Consider the following 21,770-nt stretch of genomic DNA (forward strand, 5'->3'; position numbering starts at 1 on the left):
TAGATCTACTAAAGAATACAGTTACTACCATTTCAAATGGCTTCTTATAAAATGATGAATTTAATTATATAGAATAGTTTAGTTATGAGGATTCTTAATTAAGGCTGATCAACATTTAAATGTCATTTGTGTTTACTTTTTTGTAAACAGAAAGATGCATATATGATGATGTATATGGCAAGCTGCGTGTGTGTGTGTATGTATATGCATATATGTGTATATATATATAAATATATATATATATAAAGAAGGTAAGAGAAAGGCCGTACTGTAAGAAACTTGCTTCCCAACCACATGGTTCCAGGCTGTGTTCCACTGTGTGATACCTTGGGCAAGAGTCTTCTACAATAGTCCCAGGCCAGCCAAAACCTTGTGAGTGGATTTGGTAGACAGAAACTGCATGAAGCTTGTGCGTGTGTTTGTGTGTCTCCCACTACTGCTTGACAACCAGTGTTGGTTTATTTACATCCCCATAGCAGTGATTTGGCAACAAGATAGCGATGAAGTAAGTACCAGGCTTTAAAAAATAAATAAACGAGTGTTGGAGGTTGACTTGTTTGATTAAAACCCTTCAAGGCAGTGCCCCAGCATGGCAGCAGTCCAATGACTAAAAATAAATAAAAGATAAAAGATTCCTAATACAATATGATGAGTAATTTTGATGAATAATTCTGCTGACTTTTCTTGCAAGAAGCAAAGATAAATATTTATTTGACTGATATAAAATAATAATGAAAAGATAAGAAATTCTAATTTAGGTGGAGATTTTTTATTTTGGGAGTTTTCTTTTTGGTTTTGCTCTTTTTCATCATGATAAAAGGTCCTTTGTCGGTTTCAACGATGAGCATTTAGTTGTGCTCTCAACTGAACATAGAACATAGCATTCAATATATAAAGAGCTGATGATGGGGGGGGAAAAAATGCTTGAAAGCACGGATTGGTTGACATGCAAGAAACAAAGCAATGTATTTGGCTAACCATATAGAAAATGTTCTAAAACTTTGGCACTTTGTAAGTGGCTGTGTGGTAAGTAGCTTGCTTACCAACCACATGGTTCCAGGTTCAGTCCCACTGCGTGGCACCTTGGGCAAGTGTCTTCTACTATAGCCTCGGGCTGACCAAAGCCTTGTGAGTGGAATTGGTAGATGGAAACTGAAAGAAGTTCTTCGTGTGTGTATATATATATATAGGCGCAGGAGTGGCTGTGTGGTAAGTAGCTTGCTTACCAACCACATGGTTCCAGGTTCAGTCCCACTGCGTGGCACCTTGGGAGTGTCTTCTACTATAGCCTCGGGCTGACCAAAGCCTTGTGAGTGGATTTGGTAGGCAGAAACTCAAAGAAGCCCGTCGCATATATGTATATGTGTGTGTGTGTATATGTTTGTGTGTCTGTATTTGTCCCCTCAACATCGCTTACAACTGATGCTGGTGTGTTTACATCCCTGTAACTTAGCGGTTCAGCAAGAGAGACCAATAGAATAAGTACTAGGCTTACAAAGAATAAGTCCTGGGGTCGATTTGCTCGACTAAAGGCAGTGCTCCAGCATGGCTGCAGTCAAATGACTGAAACAAATAAGAGTAAAAGAGAGTAATGGTTTGTACAAAGTGATGTAGTGTAATATACATGAAAATACTTGTGTGTGTGTATGTATGACTTTAGGCAAAGGCATGGTCATGCTGTGAAGCCATTTGCTTCCCAACCATGTTATTTCAAGTTTGGTACCATGCATGGCATCTTGGGTAATTGCCTTCTACTATAGCCTCAGGCCAACCAAAGCCTTGAGAGTGGATTTGGTAGACAGAAAGTGTGTGTGTATTTGTGTATTAGTTTACATTTCACTCACATCTGTGAGATTTGTGACACGAGGTGCTGGTGGTGGTGGTGGTGTCAGTTTCTCTTCAACAAATCATCCATTTGCTTCACACCTTCAAAACTCGAATGGAATAAGACATTGCTTATTGGAGAAACAGATAGGTGTTAGTGACAAGAAGAGCATCAAACTGAAATAGTCATCTAACCTGTGCAAGTATGGAAAAACAGACGTAAAAATAAAAACAATAATATGCATGCAGATAGGAGAAAATATGAAGTTTGTGAAATTCATAGAGCAAGGGAAACAACTCACAATTATTAAACTGAGCTAATCTTTGAAAAATAGATACCATACAAATGTATGTGTAGTAGTTTTTGTTCAAATCTGTGTTGCAGATATTTCTTTCAAAAAAATTACATTTTTCTTAAACCTTGTACCTGCTTCAGTCATTAGCTTGAGACCTTGAAGAATTTTAGTTGAAGAAAAATCTATGCCAGTACTTTTTTTTTTTTTTTTTTGAGCCTGGTACTTATTCTATCATCCTCTTTTGATGAACTGCTAAGTTATGAAGATTGGAACATAAACACACCAACACCAGCTGTCAAGTGATGGTAGGGGACAAACAGACATAAGCGCATACACATATATATATATATATATGTATAATGGGCTTATTTCGGTTTTGTTGTTTACCAAATCCACTCACAAGGCTTTGGTAGGCACCTACCTAAAGTTCCACTCAATGGAACTAAACCCAGAACTATGTGGTTGGAAAGCAAACTTCTTACCACATAACCATGCCTAAAATACTTCAGAACATCCCGCTGTGCTTGAGGAGACCTGTTGAGTCAATAAACATCAATGGAAATAGTAGTTGTGATACCTGTGCCGGTGGGACATAAAAAGCACCATCCGAACGTGGTCGTTGCCTCGACTGGCTTCTGTGCTGGTGGCACATAAAAAGCACCATCCGAACGTAGCCAATGCCAGCGCTGCCTCGACTGGCTTCGGTGCCAGTGGCACATAAAAAGCACCATCCGAACGTGGCCGATGCCAGCGCCGCCTTGGCTGGCTTCCGTGCCGGTGGCACGTTAAAAGCACCCACCAATTGTGGCCAATGCCAGACTCCCCTGGCACCTGTGCTGGTGGCACGTAAAAAGCACCCACTACACTCGTGGAGTGGTTGGCATTAGGAAGGGCATCCAGCTGTAGAAACACAGCCAGATCAGACTGGAGCCTGGTGCAGCCCCTGGCTTCCCAGACCCCGGTCCAACCGTCCAACCCATGCTAGCGCGGAAAACGGACATTAAACGATAATGATGATGATGATGAAATGTGTCTATTTATTGTGCATGCTAGTGGATTTCTTGAGCTTTTGCAATCAACTGTTGTTGTTTTCACCACCAATTTCACAAGTTACCAAGGATGGAGTAACTTATTTAAGCCCTTCACTCTCAATGGTACATTAGTCATCAGTGACTTTCCCCACTATTCTCAACTCTGAGCTCTCCTTTCCTCTCCCATGTTTTGTTGGGTTTTAATTCTCATCAATGCTTCTGTAACTTTATTTTGTTCAAGATAGAGGTGTTCGCCCTATGCAAACCCACCTTTACCTCTGGAAGTGGTAGTTCATATTGGTCAGGCCTCTGTCCTTTGACCTGCCCAACATGAGAGAAGCTTGTGCTCAGCTGGCATAGCTCAGGGTCATTGGGGCTTACAACCCACCACATCATAATGAGCACTGAACTTTGCAGTGAGAGAATGGATTAAGTATCTCTCCAAAAAGTTTGCCACTGCTTTTAGATGAGTGATCAATTATAATAGCACCCGCATTATTATCAGAATTGTAAGGACCAATAATTACTACAGTACCAATATACTCAGAATTATAGATAAATAAATAAATGGATTAAGTCATATTTATATGCATTCAATCTTGCTGTTAAATTAGACACCCAATTATATATAGAGAGAGAGTTATAGTCTGGTAGACAAAATGCAGTTCAGCTTTGTTTGGGGAAGAATCACTATTGATGCTATTTTCATTTTCAGGCAACTGCAAGAGAAGTACTTAGCTAAGAATAAACCATTATACCTGGCATTCGTTGATCTAGAGAAAACCTTCAATAGAATGCCTCTCTGTGTAAATATGGTTGACTCTTAGGAAGCTAGGGATAGATGAGAGGCTGGTGAAAGCTGTACAGGCCATGTACAAAGACACTGTCAGTAAGGTGAGAGTTAATCATGAGTATAGCAAAGAATTTGGTGTACAGGTAATGGTTCATCAAGACTTAGTCCTTACTCCCCTCCTTTTCATTATTGTCCTCCAGGCCATAACAGAAGAATTCAAGGCCACAGCCCCTGAGAACTACTATATTCTGATGATTTTGCCCTATAGCAGATTCTATATCAGAGTTAGAAGAGAAATTCCAGGTAGAGTAGCAAAACCTGGAATTTAAGCACCTCAAGGTTAACTTAACAAAGACTAAGCTCCTAGTAAGCAAGAAAACTGATAGGACCCTGCCCTCCTCAAGTAGGTAGCTCTGTTCAGTTTGTAGGAAAGGTGTAGGCAGGAACTCCATACAGTGTACCAAGTGTAAACTATAGACACACAAGAGGTGCAGTGGTTCAATAGGAAGGTTAAGGTAGGGGTACTTCTTGTGGTACCAGTTACAAATCTGCGAATTCTTAATTCAAACCCTGCCTCCTAGCATCAGAAAAAGAAAGAGAAACCATTGACGCATCTGTCAATAATAAGAAATTTTACAAACAATTGAAATACCAATGGAAATATAATTTTCCTTGGTTCGAAAGATCAACTACAGTGCAACAGTGATTAGTAAATAATGAATTATTGATAAAGTATATAAGGCAAAAGGTTAGCAGAAAAGTTTGCACATGGTGTTTCTTTCAGCTTTTTATTTAAAAACTCTTATTTATTATTTCGTTTTTGGATTTGGTTTGCAAGATTCTTTATATGAGTTCGTGTGTTGAAGCATATTCTGTCGTGTCCTGGGGAGAGTCATTTTCTTTTTGTGCCTTATAATGTAACACACTCACCGGTAAAATTTCCACTTTTTCTTATTTTTATTTTCCTAAAATTTTCGTTGCGTCTTGCAACCTTTTCAATAGTCTTATTTATTACAAGTCTTGGAAACTTAGATTTTATTTAACTTAAAACTCTTTCCAAATAATGACTGACTTGAACCTTTTCATTAAAGAGCTGAAATTTAAACCAGTTTTTTATCTTTTTTTTTTTTTTTTATCTTTCTATTTTCCTTTCATTCATCATGCAGATCATAAAAATCATTGGTGAAAGAACAACATAGCTTATTCCACTTTAACAGTAATGTGGAAGAAAATACTCAGAATACAGATCTGTTGCTTAATTATACAATATATATATATATATATATATATATATTATATATATATATATTATATATATATATATATATATATATATATATATGTATATATCATCATCATCATTTAACATTTGCTTTCCATGCTGGCATGGGTTGGATGGTTTGACTGAAGACTGGTAAGCCAGTAGGCTGCACCAGGCTCCAATCTGATCTAACGAGGTTTCTACAACTGGATGCCCTTCCTAACGCTAACCACTCCGAGATTGTAGTGGGTGCTTTTTACGCGCCACCAGTACAAGGGCCACTCAGGTGGCACTGGCATTAACCTATATATTATATTGTTTAATTAAACAAGTTGTCTAAAATATAACCATTCTCTTTATACTAATAAAATTCAACTTTTGATAAATTATATATACCATGTTCTGAGTTCATATCTGGGCTAGGTTAATGGTCAAAACTGTGGGTTTTATGTTTAAATCAGAAACAATTATTTTCTTGTGACCCATTTTATATTCTGCTTTTTTTAATCTAAACAAAGTCAACTTCTCTCTACTATCCTAAAGGCTGAGATATCAATAAAATAAGCACATTTGTAGTACTGGAGTCTCTTTAGATGGTCCCGGTCCTCACCCAGCTAAATCTGAGGGCTATGTGACTATGTAAGGAACCAGTAATGTAAGGTATTACATGACCAAGATAAATATTGCTTTCTGAACATTAATCTTTTTGATACCAACCAATTTAAGATCAGCACCACTTCAGTTCTATAACACAAACTTTGTTTTAAAGTGAAGTAAATTAAAAGTTTCTATCAAAATTCCGTCTTAACCTATGTTCCAAACAGCAACTTAACAATGGCAAAGTTATTTTCAAACTTAATTGGAACAAAGACAACATATTTAAGTAAAAATATATGGTTACTAGCACTATGACCCGGCAAGTGCATGCATATACAGCTGCGTGTGTGCACACATACATGCAAGTACTGTCCAAATCTCCAACCAATCACATACAGCTAGCTGGCATTCAATTGGCGAATCAAGTTTTGGGCATTTTGATTGGGTTTTGGATAGAAAATTCACAAAAAAGTCACTTCTATTGACTTTTTAATGACTTTGCAGGGTGACTGGGGAAATGTAAAGATGTGCACGACCACCCTTGGACGGTTTTCAATGACCATAGAAAGTGCGAGCCCTCTAACTGAAAAGTTGTGGATTTATATAAAGGACACACACACACACACACAGATAGACATTTTGCTGTTTATATATATAGAGATGACTTTCAAAAAAAAAAATCTATGTTTCAGGAAGGATTAAGGGTCAGCATTATGAAGAAACTTGATGTTCTCCGTGAAGCAAAGCAAAGTGTGGAAAGAGAAATCCTGGAAATCAACAGTTTGGGTGAAAAGGTTTGTTTATTTTATTTTCAAACTTTTTTTTATGACTAAATTACCAAGGGAAATTTCTGAATGTGTTTGGAACCAACTAATTTTGATGATATTCTTTCTGATTATATTAAGTGACTTCCTTTGTGTCTGTGTGTGTATGATAAACACCAGCTTATAACATTTGTTGGAAACAAATTACATGAGCATGAGTTTATCATAATTTCTTCTACATTTGCTCTTGTATATCATAACTATTAGGCTGAGTAAAAAGTAAGCAACGTTTTGAAACATGAAATTTATCACAATATATTTCACCAAAGAGGAAATTTTATTCATCAAAGTAAGTACCTCTACAATCAACGCATTTAAACCATCAAGGTGCTTGAAAAAGTGGTAGTCAGTAGGAGAAAGGTCTTGGTAATAAGCTGGGTGGGGAAGAACTTCGTAACCAAGTTCCCTCGACTTCTGGAACGTCACTAGTGAACCATGTGATCAAGCATTGTCATGAAGAATGATTGACCTTCTTCCGTTGACCAGTCTGTGACGGAGTAGCAGTTTTTTTGGCAATTTCATGGCAATATGTGTCTGCAATAATGGTTTTTCCAGGTTTTAAGAAATTATAGTACACCACCAAACAGTTGCCATGACCTTTTTGAAAAGCTTGAATTTAGGGAAGGTTTTCAGGGTTTCATTTTGGTCCAACCACTACTGTGAAGAACATTTTTTATTATTGTACAGAATCCACTTTTCATCGCAAGTTACAATACAGTTGAGCAATGGTTTGGTCTGGTTTCAGAGAAGCGATGTGCAAATTTCATATCTGCACATTTTCTGATTTTCATTGAAATTGTGTGGTACCCATTTGTTGAGCTTTTTTGATTTTCCAATTGCATGCAAATTGTTGCAGGCGGTTTTTTGGCTAACTTGAAATTCTGTTGCCAATTCTCAAGTGGTTTTACATGGACCTTTGTCAATGACAATCTTTAATTGACCGTCATCAATGACTGATGGGCATCCACTATGCTCACAATCTTCAAGGCTCATGTCTCTACTGCAAAATCGTTTTGACCTTTCATTACTGTATCTATTTTGAGATGCTCCATTTCTTTCAATTATTTTGAATAAAACAAAGAATTTAGTAAACTAACTTAGTTATCATTAAACTAGTGTTAGGAACATAAATTGTGACTAAGGTTTTGGTGGAAGATTTTAATTCAAAACTTATTAAAACAAGACATTTGCACTACAGCCAGGTTTCAGCTGGGTTGGTAATGAAAGGGTTAAACCATCTTCAAGCTGACCACTCACTGGTCATTTCCTCACTAAATGTTTCATTGATATCACAGGCAGTTTCAACTGCTTTACATCCTTTTTTGAAGTTGAATATCATGTTTTGACAGTTCCATTTTATATGATTGTAACAACAGTGGGAAAAAAATCAATCTTAATTTATTGATGCATTTGAGCAAGTCTATGTCTGTATTATTAGACAATTGCAAAAAAATGTTTAAAAAATTCTTCATGGTTCAAAACGTTGCTTACATTCTACTCAACCTGATAGTAATACTACTAAGTATAACAGTTACATACATACCAATTGCTTTTCCTTTGTATTTTGCAGATTGTTAACAACTTGGATGAATCCTGCCCAAACAGCCAAGAGAAAAATAAATACAAATCTTTCCTTGAAGATCGTGAAATGGTCATAAAACTGTTATTAAAACTCTCCGTCCTTCTTGCACGTGCTGAAAACAGTGTTCAGTGTTTACCTGCTGGTGTTGAGGCAAGGAAAAAGGTAGGATCGTATTTAAAGTTCTTTCTAAAATCATAAATACATACAGAGATACTGGTCTTCATATCATTATCATTATCATATCATTTTTCCTTGTTGACATGGGTTAAATTATACAGTTCTATATTTAAGAGATAAGGAATTATTTACATTTGATGGATATTTGTCCTCATTTTGTTTGTTGTTAACACAACGTTTTGGCTGATATACCCTCCAGCCTTCATCAGGTATTTTAGGGCAATTTTGAACCTGGCATAGTGATTAACAGCGCAGGCTACTAACCCCAAGATTCCAAGTTCGATTCCAGGCAGTGACCTTAATAATAATAATAATAATAATAACATAGAAAAATACCAGGTTCGAAATTTCCCCAAGACACCTGATGAAGGTTGGAGGGTATATCAGCCGAAACGTTGTATTAACAAGAAACAAGATGGGAGCAAATATCTGTCAAATGTAAATAATGGGTAAATTATTCCATTTGGTCTAAATCAGTTTTTATTCTGTATGGTTACTACTCTCTTCAAGAGACCAAAGGATCATATGTTTCCTTTCCAACATTGTTTCTGCAGTTGGAAGCCTTTCTTATATACATTATCATTATTTAAGATTTGTTTTCCATTGTTGGCATTGGTTGGTCAGTTTGACAGGAGCTGACTAACCAGAGAACCATACCAAACTCTTCTGTCTGGTTTGATGTGGCTTTTATGGCTAGATACCCTTTATATGTGTGTATGTTACTGTCACCTTGGTTTGACATTTATATGATTGGTGTATATAGCATTACTGTCATACAGTAGTGTCCTTTGTTTGCAGTCTTCTGTGAATATACCTGGTCTTGGGAAACTTAGAAACAGGTAAGGGTTTGTGACAGGAAAGGCATCCAGCTGTAGAAAATCTGCTTCAACAAATTCAACCTGACCTATGCAAGCATGGAAAAGTGGATGTTAAAAAGATGAGGCTGGTAATACATTTCACTTTATATATATGTCAGGTTTTTTTTTTTTACTCCTCTTATGCACTTGGTAAAATGAAGAGAGCACCAAGCAAAAAAAAATTACTATAGCTGATATAATCAATTAAAACTTTCAAGAGTGGTGCTCCAGTATGACTGTAGCCCACTCAGTGAAACCAATAAAAAATGTATATAAGAACCGATAGAGGGAGAGGCCTCTTTGTCATTTTGCATCCATGTTTATGGGCAGGCAATGGTTGTCTTCATCAAGCAGACCTAAGATCAAAGATGTTTCAACCATGACCATCCCAACTTTTACTCAAACAATAAATTCTGGATTTTTAATGTGTTAGTGTGTAGTTTAGTGAGGAATTTGACCATGTTGAGGTTCCCACATTGTCTTAAATAAACAGCAGAAATGTATAAACTACAGAGTATAGGACAAAAATCCAAGATTTTTCAGCCATGACCATCCCAACTTTTACTCAAACAATAAATTCTGGATTTTTAGTGTGTAGTTTAATGAGGAATTCGACCATGTTGAGGTTCCCACATTGTCTTAAATAAACTACAGAGTATAGGACAAAAATCCAAGATTTTTCAGCCATGACCATCCCAACTTTTACTCAAACAATAAATTCTGGATTTTTAGTGTGTAGTTTAGTGAGGAATTTGACCATGTTGAGGTTCCCACATTGTCTTAAATAAACAGCAGAAATGTATAAACTACAGAGTATAGGACAAAAATCCTTTGATTATATTTTTGGTGAAGGTGTACAATAAGCATCCCACTCCTCTTTTCTTTTTATTTCTTTTTCCTTTTTCACAGATTTCAACATTTTCGGCAACAGTAATTCTGATTCTGACAAAAGTCAAAATCCCCCTTAAAGTTCAATTTTGATCACAACGATGGTGATGATAAACGAGGCTGAGTTTGTTGCTGTTGATAGTAGTAACTGTGGTTTCATTGTTCGTCACAGTTTTGGCAGTGGTGATAGTAGTGGTGATGATGATGATTGTTTTTGACTTCTTAAACATTTCTTGAAGTAAATGCCTTCCCTTTTATGTTAGAATTCAGAAATATGTACATTGGGTAGTAAAATCTCTTGTGTTCTGTTATTTTATTTTATTTTTGGTTAAATATATTTTTTGTATTTTTTAAAAATTGGAATTTTGGATAACAAGTTTTTCACAACTGCAGTTTCTGTTTTTGTTTACATTTAATTAAAAATAAATTTAAGAGATTTAGCTGTTATTTCTAGGCATGTACTGGTTGAAAATCACCTGTATGAGTGAATGAGTTTAAAAACATCTGGAATATTGGTGTGGATGGGAGGGGTGTCAATTGTTTTTGTTTTGTTTTTTTAAATTGAAATTTTAGAAAAAAACTTTTTCCAGAAATCATAATGTCCATATTTTTCTACATAGAATCCAAAAATAATTTTCACAAAAAAAGTGAAAGAAAAAAAAAGGGGGTTGGTGAGAGAATTTGAATTTTGAAATGCCAATTTTTATGTCAGAATCAAAATCTCTGTTAACAAAAATGTCAGAATCTGAAAAAAGAAAAAGAATAAAAATGGGTGGATTGCTTATTGTACAGTGCCAAAAATATGAGTGGGTTTTGTCTGGACCCTGGACTACAGTATTGTGTCTTTAAAACAATGTAATTTGAGAGAAAGACAGAGAGAAAGTTAGCTGCTATTTTATAATTGATTGAGTAAACATGTGAAAGCCCTATTATCCAAGAATATTCTTTTGATTCCTTTCAGGAGCTTGCTATTGAGAAACGTGACAAGCTAAGTCGGCAGCACGAAGAAGCTAAACAACTCAAGTCAGACATTGACAGACGCCAAGAACAAATTTCTAACATCCTGAAACAGTATCTTTCTGATGAGGATTTGAAGGATTACCACTATTATCTTTCAATGAAATCCCGTCTGATTATAGAATCACAAGAACTGGAAGACAAAATCTTCCTTGGACAAGAACAGCTATCAGCTTTGAAACGTAGTATTCCAAGTTCTTTCCAATCATAACCCAGACTTATCATCAACCAGTTAAACTACAACTACTACTACAACATACATACGTCTTTCATAGAATTTTTCGTTTTATTTTAATCTTAATCTTCTCAATCACTTTTATTGCCCGAAATATCTTCTTTCAAGAGAAAATGAACTTTCTTCTTTTATGTCTTTTTTTTTCTTCTATATATATATATATATTTCTTTCCCACAGTTTGGCACCCCACCCTCATTCCTGTAGCAACCTGAAAATTCCTGCAAGTGATCTCCTGTGTATTTTTTTTTTTATTACCTCAACCTTTATTTATTTTGATTTTGATTTTTCGTGGCTTATAAATAATAATAATAATAATAATAATAATAATAATAATCCTTTCTACTATAGGCACATGGCCTGAAATTTGATGGGAGGGGGCCAGTCGATTAAATCAACCCCAGTACACAACTGGTACTTAATTTATCGACCCCGAAAGGATGAAAGGCAAAGTTGACCCCAACGGCATCTGAACTCAGAACGTTAAGATAGACGAAATACCGCTAAGCATTTTGCCCGGCGCGCTAACGTTTCTGCCAGTTCACCGCCTTAATAATAATGATAATGATAATAATAATAACAACAACACACCACCACAATAAAGCAATAAATATTTGTGGGTGTGAAGTAAAAAGTGATTTTAGAAAAAAAAAAATAATAATTATTATCATAATAATTATTATTCAAACCATCTTTATGTATTTAAATGATTCTGTTTTTATTTATGAATTTTTTGTGACCTAAACTTGTGAGTAACTGTGACAGTTTTTTTTTTTTTTTGCATATTTTCTCTTCCCTTCCCCCAGTCCCCACCTTGTCTCATGCACTTTAACTTTTTTTTTTCATCCATTACAATAGCAGTGTGGAGGTGGGGGATTTTGCGGGGAAGGTCAAATTTCTTTGTGGAAATTTGTTTGCTTTACAACAATGTTCATGTGTTAATTATTATTTTAATTTATGGGATTAGCTTTGTAAAATATTCACATAATTTATGGAATTAGCTACATATATCTTCCCTAAAGACATTAACTTAATTTCTAAAAAAAATCTTATTCTGATACAATTTTTTATTAAAATAGGTGATTAACAAAACGATTGTAAGAGTAAAAATTTTTACTGAGTGTGCAAAAACAAATAAAAACTGAAATAAAGACATCTTAAAGTTAATTTTTCTGGGTTTTCCCTTTTTTTTTTTTTTTTAAGTGGGGGAATGGGTCATATTTTTGAACAAAAACAAAAATTACATGTCAGATTTAAATAATTTATAATTCATTCAATTCAGATAGAATATTTTTTTCTGATTGTTTGAAATATTTCTACCAGGGAGTTGTTTTTCTCTGCAAATAAAAACAAGATTTACGTGTTTCTTTGAAATTTATACCAGCTTTTTGTGTATGTTTCTATTTTCCTTTCATTCATCATACAGATCACAAAACATCGTTGATGAATGGACAATATAGCTTATTCCACTCTAACAGTAATGTGGAAGAAAATACTCAGAATACAGATCTGTTGCTTAATTATACAATATATATATATATATATATAAAGGTATATATATATCTATAAAGATATATATATATATATATATATATATATATATATAATGTCTGTGTGTATATAATCTTTAATGTTTCAAACAAAATGATGTTATGGATAAACACTTGATCAAGTATATACAATCAATTAGTAAACAATAAGAGAAAAAAATAAAAGTGAATGTGATGCAGGCCATCTCTTCCCAGCTTGGAATGAAATATCTTGAATCAGGTTTAGCTTGATTTGCTTAACTTGATATTTTTCAAGGAATTTAATATGCTGGTACCCTTAAGTTTTAGTGATTTGACTTTTTTTTTTTTGTTTCAATGGTATTGCTGAGAGATTTTTTTTTATGCATGTGGGTGTGTGTGTGTGTGTGTGTATGTAAAGCAAATTACAATAATTTCTTTGATGTGAAATGAGAAAAAAAAAACTTCTTGGTATCTATTATTGTCTCAGAATTTCCTGATATTTTTCTCCGAATCACTTTAAAAGGGATACCCTTACAAGGGATACCTTATTGCTTTATCAGCACACAGGGAGAGGCTTTTTTTTTATATTTAGTGCCTTAAAGATAAATTATGGTTTCATCTTATAACATTCAGATACTCTCTCGTTACCCGAATTACTTTGCTCTGTGTAATCTAGCAAAGAATGCTCTTTGTAAAAGGCCTTTATTTCAATAAACTAAAATATAAAAATAATTCAGTCTTGGTTGATTAATTTTTTTATTCTTTTCTTTCTTTTTGTGTTAGCATTTAGATATCAGCCGCTACTTTATTGTTGAAATTTTTTTTTTTTTTATTTTATCTGAGTCTGGAGGAATGGATAGTATCCATGACCTTCGCAGGCTTCCCTAGAATGGTGAGACTGATGCCATTGATGTAACCCTTTGAACAATTCAAAACCAATACTTACATGAAAGATATGAATAGGAAGGGAATTAAAGAGGGATTGTGTGTTCTGGAAAAGAACTAGATACAGTGATTAGTGCAGGGCTTTTATGGGTATGGGGGATATAACAAAGAGGATGAAACGAGGGGACACAAGTGGATCAGAAATGCCTTAGTGGAATTGGCATGAATCCAGTTATCTCCAAGGGATGAAGGCTAATAAAGTAGAGGAAGAAAAGGCTGAAGGAAGAGTCAGCACACTTGTGAGTCAGAGGCTGAAGTGTGTCTATGAGTGACTTAATGCTAATCAGTATCCTTTCTGGATCCAATCTTGAATGTCTGTGTGCAGCAGTAGCACCATCCCAAATGTGAGAACAATACTCCATTATGGGTCTCATCTGAGCTTTGTAGGATGTCAGTAATTGTTGGTGGGTAGGGAGGGTGAATTATTTTCTGCCCTTTTTCTTAAGGGCCAGTTTGTTGAGAAATGAACCGTTATGTTAAGAATGTGCATTCATCTAAATTTGGCACATTTATAGGGGTCTTAGTTGGATGTTGCTCATGGTTTAAGTAGAGTGCAATTATGTTTACCTTATCTAAGTAGCAATTGAATTTTCTTGCTGTTGAAAGACACAAGACTGGTATCTCCTCATCAGGTGATGCATTTGAACATTCATGTGGAAAAAGAATTTTAGAAATCTATTTTTCATTCATGATATAAATAACTCAGTAGCCAACATTTTTGCAGATTACCATATTTTAACGTGTATAAGGAACCCTTTTTTGTTAAAAATTAGGTTAAAAGAATATAGGAATTTATTATACATAGTATTATAATCCCTTACAAAACCATTTTTCCAAATTTTAAACCCCCAAAATTAGGGGGTTCCTTATACATGTTAAAATGCAGTAATTGAAAATTAATAAAATCATTTTAATTTCACTTAAGACAGTGGTCACTCCTACAAAATGGTAATTAATTTTTGCATCCTTTACAAATGTAATAGATATGAATATGAAAGTGAGTCTTCTAATAGCTCATTTATTTTTTCTTAATTAAACCCTATAAATTACTGTGAATGTAAAAGAAATTGAACTCAGAAAATAAGTTCTTGACTCAATGCAAATGTAAATTGAGCAATTAGAAAAAAAAGGCTTATAAACAGTAAAATAATTCACAATTGTGAATTTTCCTTCTTGGGACACATAACTCTACTTGTGAAGACCTGTTGAGGCAAGTGAAAATCAAATCAAATCAAAATCGATGAACATCAATGGAATTTGTAGTTTTGTGGTACCAGTACCAGTGGCACATAAGAAAACCATCCGAACATGGCCGTAGCCAGTACCGCATCGACTGGCCTCCGTGCTGTGGGCATGTAACAAACACCATCCGATCGTGGCCATGCCAGCCTCGCCTGGCCTCCGTGCCGGCAGCACGTAAAAAACACCATCCGAGCGTGGCCGTTTGCCAGCCTCGTCTGGCACCTGTGTCGGTGGCACATAAAAAAACACCATCCGAGCGTGGCCGTTCGCCAGCCTCGTCTGGCACCTGTGTTGGTGGCACATAAAAAACACCCACTACACTCACGGAGTGGTTGGCATTAGGAAGGGCATCCAGCTGTATAAACACTGCCAGATCTGACTGGCCTGGTGCAGCCTTCGGGCTTCCCAGACCCCTGTTGAACCGTCCAACCCATGCTAGCATGGAAAGCGGACGTTAAACAATGATGATGATGTTTATTTTTCTTTCTCATTTATGACTTCATAAAAACAGAACTTTATTGCTGACTGTGATATACAGGTCTACCTCTCAATTCAGGTAATTTCTTGATTTGCTTTAACCCTGTAGCATTTAAACCAGCCATATTTGGCCCAAAGTATTCTAGCTGTTCTACCTTAAAAACGTGCCAGATCTGGCCTTTTATACCTACCTGACAATGTCTTTCAAAGCAATCACATCACTGAAATCTCAAAGATACAAAGATAATGCATAATTAATTCAAAACAATGTGAATAAATGAGCAATACATTTGATAGCATAATTTGAATACTGATGAGTATAGAGAACAGAATTCAGAATCATACAAGTTTGTCATTGCAGATGGAATGAAGATAGTTCTTAACCATAGTCTCTAAAAGGATTAAATCTACATTAGTAGAATCATAAAATTCTTGATGTGATCCATAGAATGAATTTATTTTTAAGAAATTATAATTAATAATTTTATTTTGAAAAGTGATTTTAATAGAATTTATACTTTCCATCCACAGTGAGTGGATAGCTGGAATTGCAATTAAACAATTGACTATTTTAAGGTTACTATTTGCTATCCTTTTATTACCATATTTGATGGCCTATAAAACACACCTTTTTTACCCAAAAATGGCTTTAAAGATCCCTCTGCATTCAATGTTGGCTCAAAATGGTATGTATGTTTACAAAATGTGTGCTGCCATCTCTTGGTGAACAATCGCTTATGGTATGTTTATATTGAATGTGGATGCAATAAATTGCTTATAATTACTGGTAATAACATAAAGTTATACAGGTAAGTGGAAGAATTAAAACATTATTTTAGTGGTAATTTATTTTATAAATCTACAGCCTGGGCTAGGGTACATCCTGTAGGCCATCAAGTATGGTATATTCCATTACTTCAGTAGCTTGAGTAATCTCTTCCTGAATTTCTTTGTTTGTAGTATTTCATACATAGGTAGGATATGTAATAGGAGAAAATATATTTATCAAAATTTCAAGCCTTTACAATTGATTCAGCAGCAATAATAATAATTGCCACTTTATCAAAAGATTGAAAAATTTTTAATTAACTGTCAGAAAATATGCTCCTTGGATATTGTAAATAATGCACATAAATATTAGGGCTACACATACATTATACAAACTGCTCAAGTGCTTTAAATGCACACACATTTATATATGTTCACACACGTATATTTGCATATATATTAATTACTAAGATGGATGTACTCAACTGTACTCCAGACAACAGTACTCCTACATGGTCACATATTAATTACTGAAACCTGTTAAAAATTCCTTCTCTTGGACCCTGACTTGGCAATGTATTCAATACCTCCTGGTCCTTAAATGATATATATCACCAAGGATTGTTTTGATATTTCTTACACCTAGAAACTTGATCGATCTGTCTCTCAAACAAACTTGGATTTGAAAGCTGATGTTAAATGACGTTTTTTTTTTTTTTCTTATCTGTAATGAATGACCATCCACCTCAAATCATTATGCAACTCCACTGTGTGTCAAATAAATAACGTTACAAGAAAACTTTGTGAACCTACTAACTGGCATTCTATTGGTTACAATAATGAGGGTCCCAGTTGATCTGATCAACATGAACAGCCTGCTCATGAAATTAACATGCAAGTGGTTGAATACTCCAGACATGCACAGTTATCATAGAGATTCAATATGACACAGAATGTGACAAGGCTGGCCCCCTTTGAATTACAGGTACAACACATTTTTGCCAGCTGAATGGATTGGAGTAATGTAAAATAAAGTATCTTGCCCAAGGACACAATGCACTGCCAAGAATTGAATTCACGACCTCACTATCATGAGCCAAATACCTTAACCACTAAGCTACATGCCTTTGCAACTAAACCAGTAGATTAGAATGCATTGAAAGGGGCCCCTTTTAATGGGCAAAATTGTTTGTGGAAGACCAGCAGTTGCCCATGCATACCAACCTCTCCTCTTTATGCAACTGATGTCATCCAAGGGAAAAGCAAAGGAGCCGATACAGCTTGACCCCAGTGATGTTGCAACTCCTTTCTACAGCTGAGTGAACTGGAGCAACATGAAATGAAGTGTCTTGCTCAAGAGCATAACATGCTGCCCAGTCCAGGAATCGAACTCTCTACTTCATTATTGTAAGCCTGAGGTTCTAACCACTGAGCCATGAATTAATTATTTACATTAATTCTTACCTTTCTTTTTAATACAGTACTATATTAGTCGGTCAGACTTGAAGTAAACAATATTACAAGAATCACATCAATTTTGTTTACAGCTTACTTTGCAACCATGTGGTTTTAGGTTCAGTCCCATTGCTTGACACCTTGGGCAAGTGTCTTCTACTATACAACCATGCCAATAAATACTTTGTGAGTGAATTTAGTAGACAGAAACTTTTGGAAAGCTACTCATATATATATGGCTTTAAAAAAAATAAAGACCGCATAGATGAGGTGAAAGGACAACAAAAATGTTGCATCAGGTTTACACTCAGGAAAAATGGAAGAAATCTTTTACAGTTCAAGCCTACATTCTTCTATAGGAAAAGTATAGATGAGGGGAGAAAAATATATAGAGAACTGTTGTGTGTGTGTGAAGGCACATGGGGCCTAGTGATTAGGGTGTTGTGCTCACAATAGCCAGTACTGCATTTCCACCTCGGATGGCAGAGTGAGGGTGTGGCATAGGAGGAGTGAACGCTATAGAGATGCATGGGGTGGCCAAAGCATAATGGTTTGGGGTGCTATATGCCTGAATCAGAAAATTGAGCCCCATGTGTTCCAAAATGTTGGTGCAGGCAGAGGGAATGACATCACAGTGCAGCTCTATGTTGACCAAAGCATAAGATCTCACATCGTGCCCTTCTTTGCACGTCACCATAGTTAGGGTCACCATGAACTCTCTGCATCAGCACAACATCAGAACCATGCTGTGGCCAGCTCTCAGCTCGGATCTGAACCCAATTGAACACCTGTGAGATGAAATCCAGAGACAGCTGAACCAGGTGGTCCCAAGGCTGACAATTCGTGTGGAACTAGAAGCAGCTTTCTTCAGGGTGTGGACACAGGTGCCAATGGCTTTTGTGAACCGCTTCATGCACTCCATGTTCCAATGGTATATGTCCAATTTGAACTCCCAGGGAAGGCATACACAGTACTGAACATATCATGCCCTACAATCTTGATGTGCTGAATCCACCCACTACCAGAACACATGACAGCAAACCATAGACTGTGGTCAAACTGCATCCAAGAAATTGACTTTATTAGATTTATCAAAATTTGTCTCTGACATAATGAAATTAAAACATATTTCACAGTCACATGTCTCGTGTTTCTTTTGTGGTTCAGTGTATTTCAATTACTCACCTAAGAAACAATTTGATTGATTAACATGGTTCTGGAATGGATTGCGTTCTTATATAAAAATTCCAATGGAATTTTTTTTAACTAAATGTGAAACTTAACAAATAAGAATTCTCAGTTGGCAAACAGAAAGAAATGTATTGTAAACCTCACTATAATTTGCAAAAAATTTATTTGTGTGCAGGGTATGCAAATTATAGTGTGGTTTACAATTCGTTGCTTACCCATGCTTTTTAATTGAACTGAATTAAGCTTTTATTTTTTGGGAAAAGTATCACCATATAATCCAGTGAAATTAAGAAACCAACTCATAAATAAATGAAACCCACAAATCCATCACTGTACACACACATATGCACACGCAGAAACATATCTATGTATGTATATACATGTGTCTATGTATATACATGTGTCTATAAGCATAGGTACACCATGATCTATACACATGCAGATGAGGGTCACTTCATATGAAAAAGGGAAGTGAATAAAATGATGTGACTACTTGCTTATTGAGAAATTTGTAAGTTCAATTTTTAAAAATTCTATTTTTTATCTTTTTAAGTACCACCATTATAAGTATTTATACTTCGGTGAAATTAAGAAATCAAATCGTAAATAAACAAAACCTTTGAATCCATCACTGTACGCTTACACACTCACACATGGTTGCATAACTATGTATATATTTATGTATGTATGTATGTACCTACACATCTACATGCATAGTGAACAAAATAATATGACCACTTACTTATCAGGAAATTTGTAAGTTTGATTTTTAAACAAAAATTTTTTTTTTAAATATCACCATTATAGGTATTTATACTCTGGTTGTCGTCGTCATCATCATCATTTAACATCCGCTTTCCATGTTGGAATGGGTTGAATGGGTTGACTGAGAACTGGCAAGCCAGGAGGCTGCACCAGGTTTCTACAGCTGGATACCCTTCCTAACAGTAACTACTGTGAGAGTGTAGTAGGTGCTTTTTACATGCCAGTGGCATGGAAGCCAGTCAGGTGGCACTGGTGTTGACCACACTTTAATGGTGCTTTTTACGTACCAGTCAGGCAGTACTGGCATCAGTAAAGACAACGATTTCACTTGACTCAACAGGTCTTCTCAAGCACATCATATTGCCCGACAATTGAAGGGAACTCTTAAATCGGCTGGTTATGCGACACTGGCATATGCCATGGCTATGATCTCACTTGGCTTGCTGGGTCTTCTCAAGCACAGCATATCTCCAAGAGTCTTGGTCGTTTATCATTGCCTCTGTGAGGCCCAACATTTGAAGGTCATTCTTCACCACCTCATCACAGGTCTTCTTGGGTCTACTTCCACAGATTCCCTCCACTGTTAGGGTGTGACACTTCACACAGTTGCCTTCGTCCGTACATAACACACGACTATACCAGCACAGTCGTCTCTCTTGCACACATCTAATGCTTCTTGTGTCCAACTTCTCTCTCAGGGAACTTACACTGTCATGTATGCACACTGACATTACTCATCCAGTGGAGCATCCTAGCTTCCTTTCTTGCAAGCTTACATGTCCTCAACAGTCACGGCCCGTGTTTCACTGCCATATAGCATGGCTGTTTGCACATGTGTCATACAGTCTGCCTTTAGGCCCTTTGTTACCAGCAGAGGCAGGAACTCTCTGAACTTTGCCCAGGCTATTCTTATTTTAGCAGCTACGCTCTCAGAGAATCCACCCCACTACTGACTTATTTACCTAGGTAATAGAAGCTATCAACTACTTCTAGTTTCTCCCCCTGGCATATGATGGAAGCTGTTTTCTGCACATTTTCAGTGTTTATTGATCAAATCAAATTTATTGGCAGGAGAAGAGCACAATGTGCTAAGCCATGTAAAAAGAAAATCCAGTTATTGTTGTATACAAAGTCGCCACAGTCGTCCAGAACCTCTTTGAACAGGGGAGTGGTGGGCAGGTGAATGATATCTTGTGGTAGCTTGTTCCATGGGGCTGCGATACGGATGGAAAATGCAGCCTTCTGCCTGTTGAGTTGAAAGTATCGGGGATAGAGTTTGCGATAAGGCCCACAAAGATCCCTATCTGGCTCAGGGGTGAAAAACTCCATAAATGGTAGGTTTACATTCCTGTTGAAGATGTTGAAAGCCGGGATGAGATCTCCCCACATCCTCCGTCATTTGAGTGAAGGTAACGCCAGCCCGTGCATTGCCACACACAAAAACTATTTTCCCAATTAACCTTCCTTTGATATTGCTGCACCTTTTATGTATCCACAGCTGACACCAGGTACATCTTATGGAGTTTTTACTTACACCTTTTCTACAGATCAAGCAGGACCATCTACCTGAAGGCATTTGTGATTTGTCTGCCTTCCTGCTTACAGAGTTTGGTCTTTGCTAGATTGGCTGTAAGGCCCTTTGATTCTAACCTTGTTTCCACTCCTGAAACTTCTCTACTTCTGATAGTGACTCAGCTATCAGGGAAAGGTCATCAAGATAGAGAAGCTCCCAGGGGCATCCTGTCTTGAATTCCTCTGTTATTGCCTGGAGGGCTATGATGAATAAGAGGGGGCTAAGGACTGATCCTTGGTTGTCCCCTACTCCTACCTGGAATTCTTCACTACACTTGTTGCCAGCCCTCACCTTAATGACAGCATGGCTTGCACAGTTCTCACTAACCACTCATCTATCCCTAGTTTGCATTGACCACCAGATAAGGGAACAAGGAACCCTGTCAAATCCTTTCTCCATGTCAACAAAAGCCAAGTCCAGAGGTTTATCTTTGGCTAGGAATTTCTCTTGCAGCTGTCTTACC

At 36.2% G+C, this 21,770-nt stretch overlaps 1 protein-coding gene across 3 annotated transcripts in view; it reads left to right on the plus strand.

The window, feature by feature from the left end:
* The window catches only part of LOC115222579 (protein Shroom2), a 268,678-nt gene extending 256,929 nt beyond the window's left edge, over positions 1-11,749 (plus strand). For all 3 annotated transcript variants that reach the window (XM_036511714.1, XM_036511712.1, XM_036511713.1), the window contains 3 exons: positions 6,495-6,596; positions 8,197-8,370; positions 11,092-11,749. In XM_036511714.1, coding sequence (XP_036367607.1) covers positions 6,495-6,596; positions 8,197-8,370; positions 11,092-11,358 — 543 coding nt within the window. In that variant the 3' untranslated portion in view covers positions 11,359-11,749. The remainder of the gene's footprint in view (positions 1-6,494; positions 6,597-8,196; positions 8,371-11,091) is intronic.
* Positions 11,750-21,770: the final 10,021 nt, after the last annotated feature.

Source organism: Octopus sinensis, linkage group LG20 (genome assembly GCF_006345805.1).
Source record: "Octopus sinensis linkage group LG20, ASM634580v1, whole genome shotgun sequence".
Classification (NCBI taxonomy): Eukaryota; Metazoa; Mollusca; class Cephalopoda; order Octopoda; family Octopodidae; genus Octopus; species Octopus sinensis.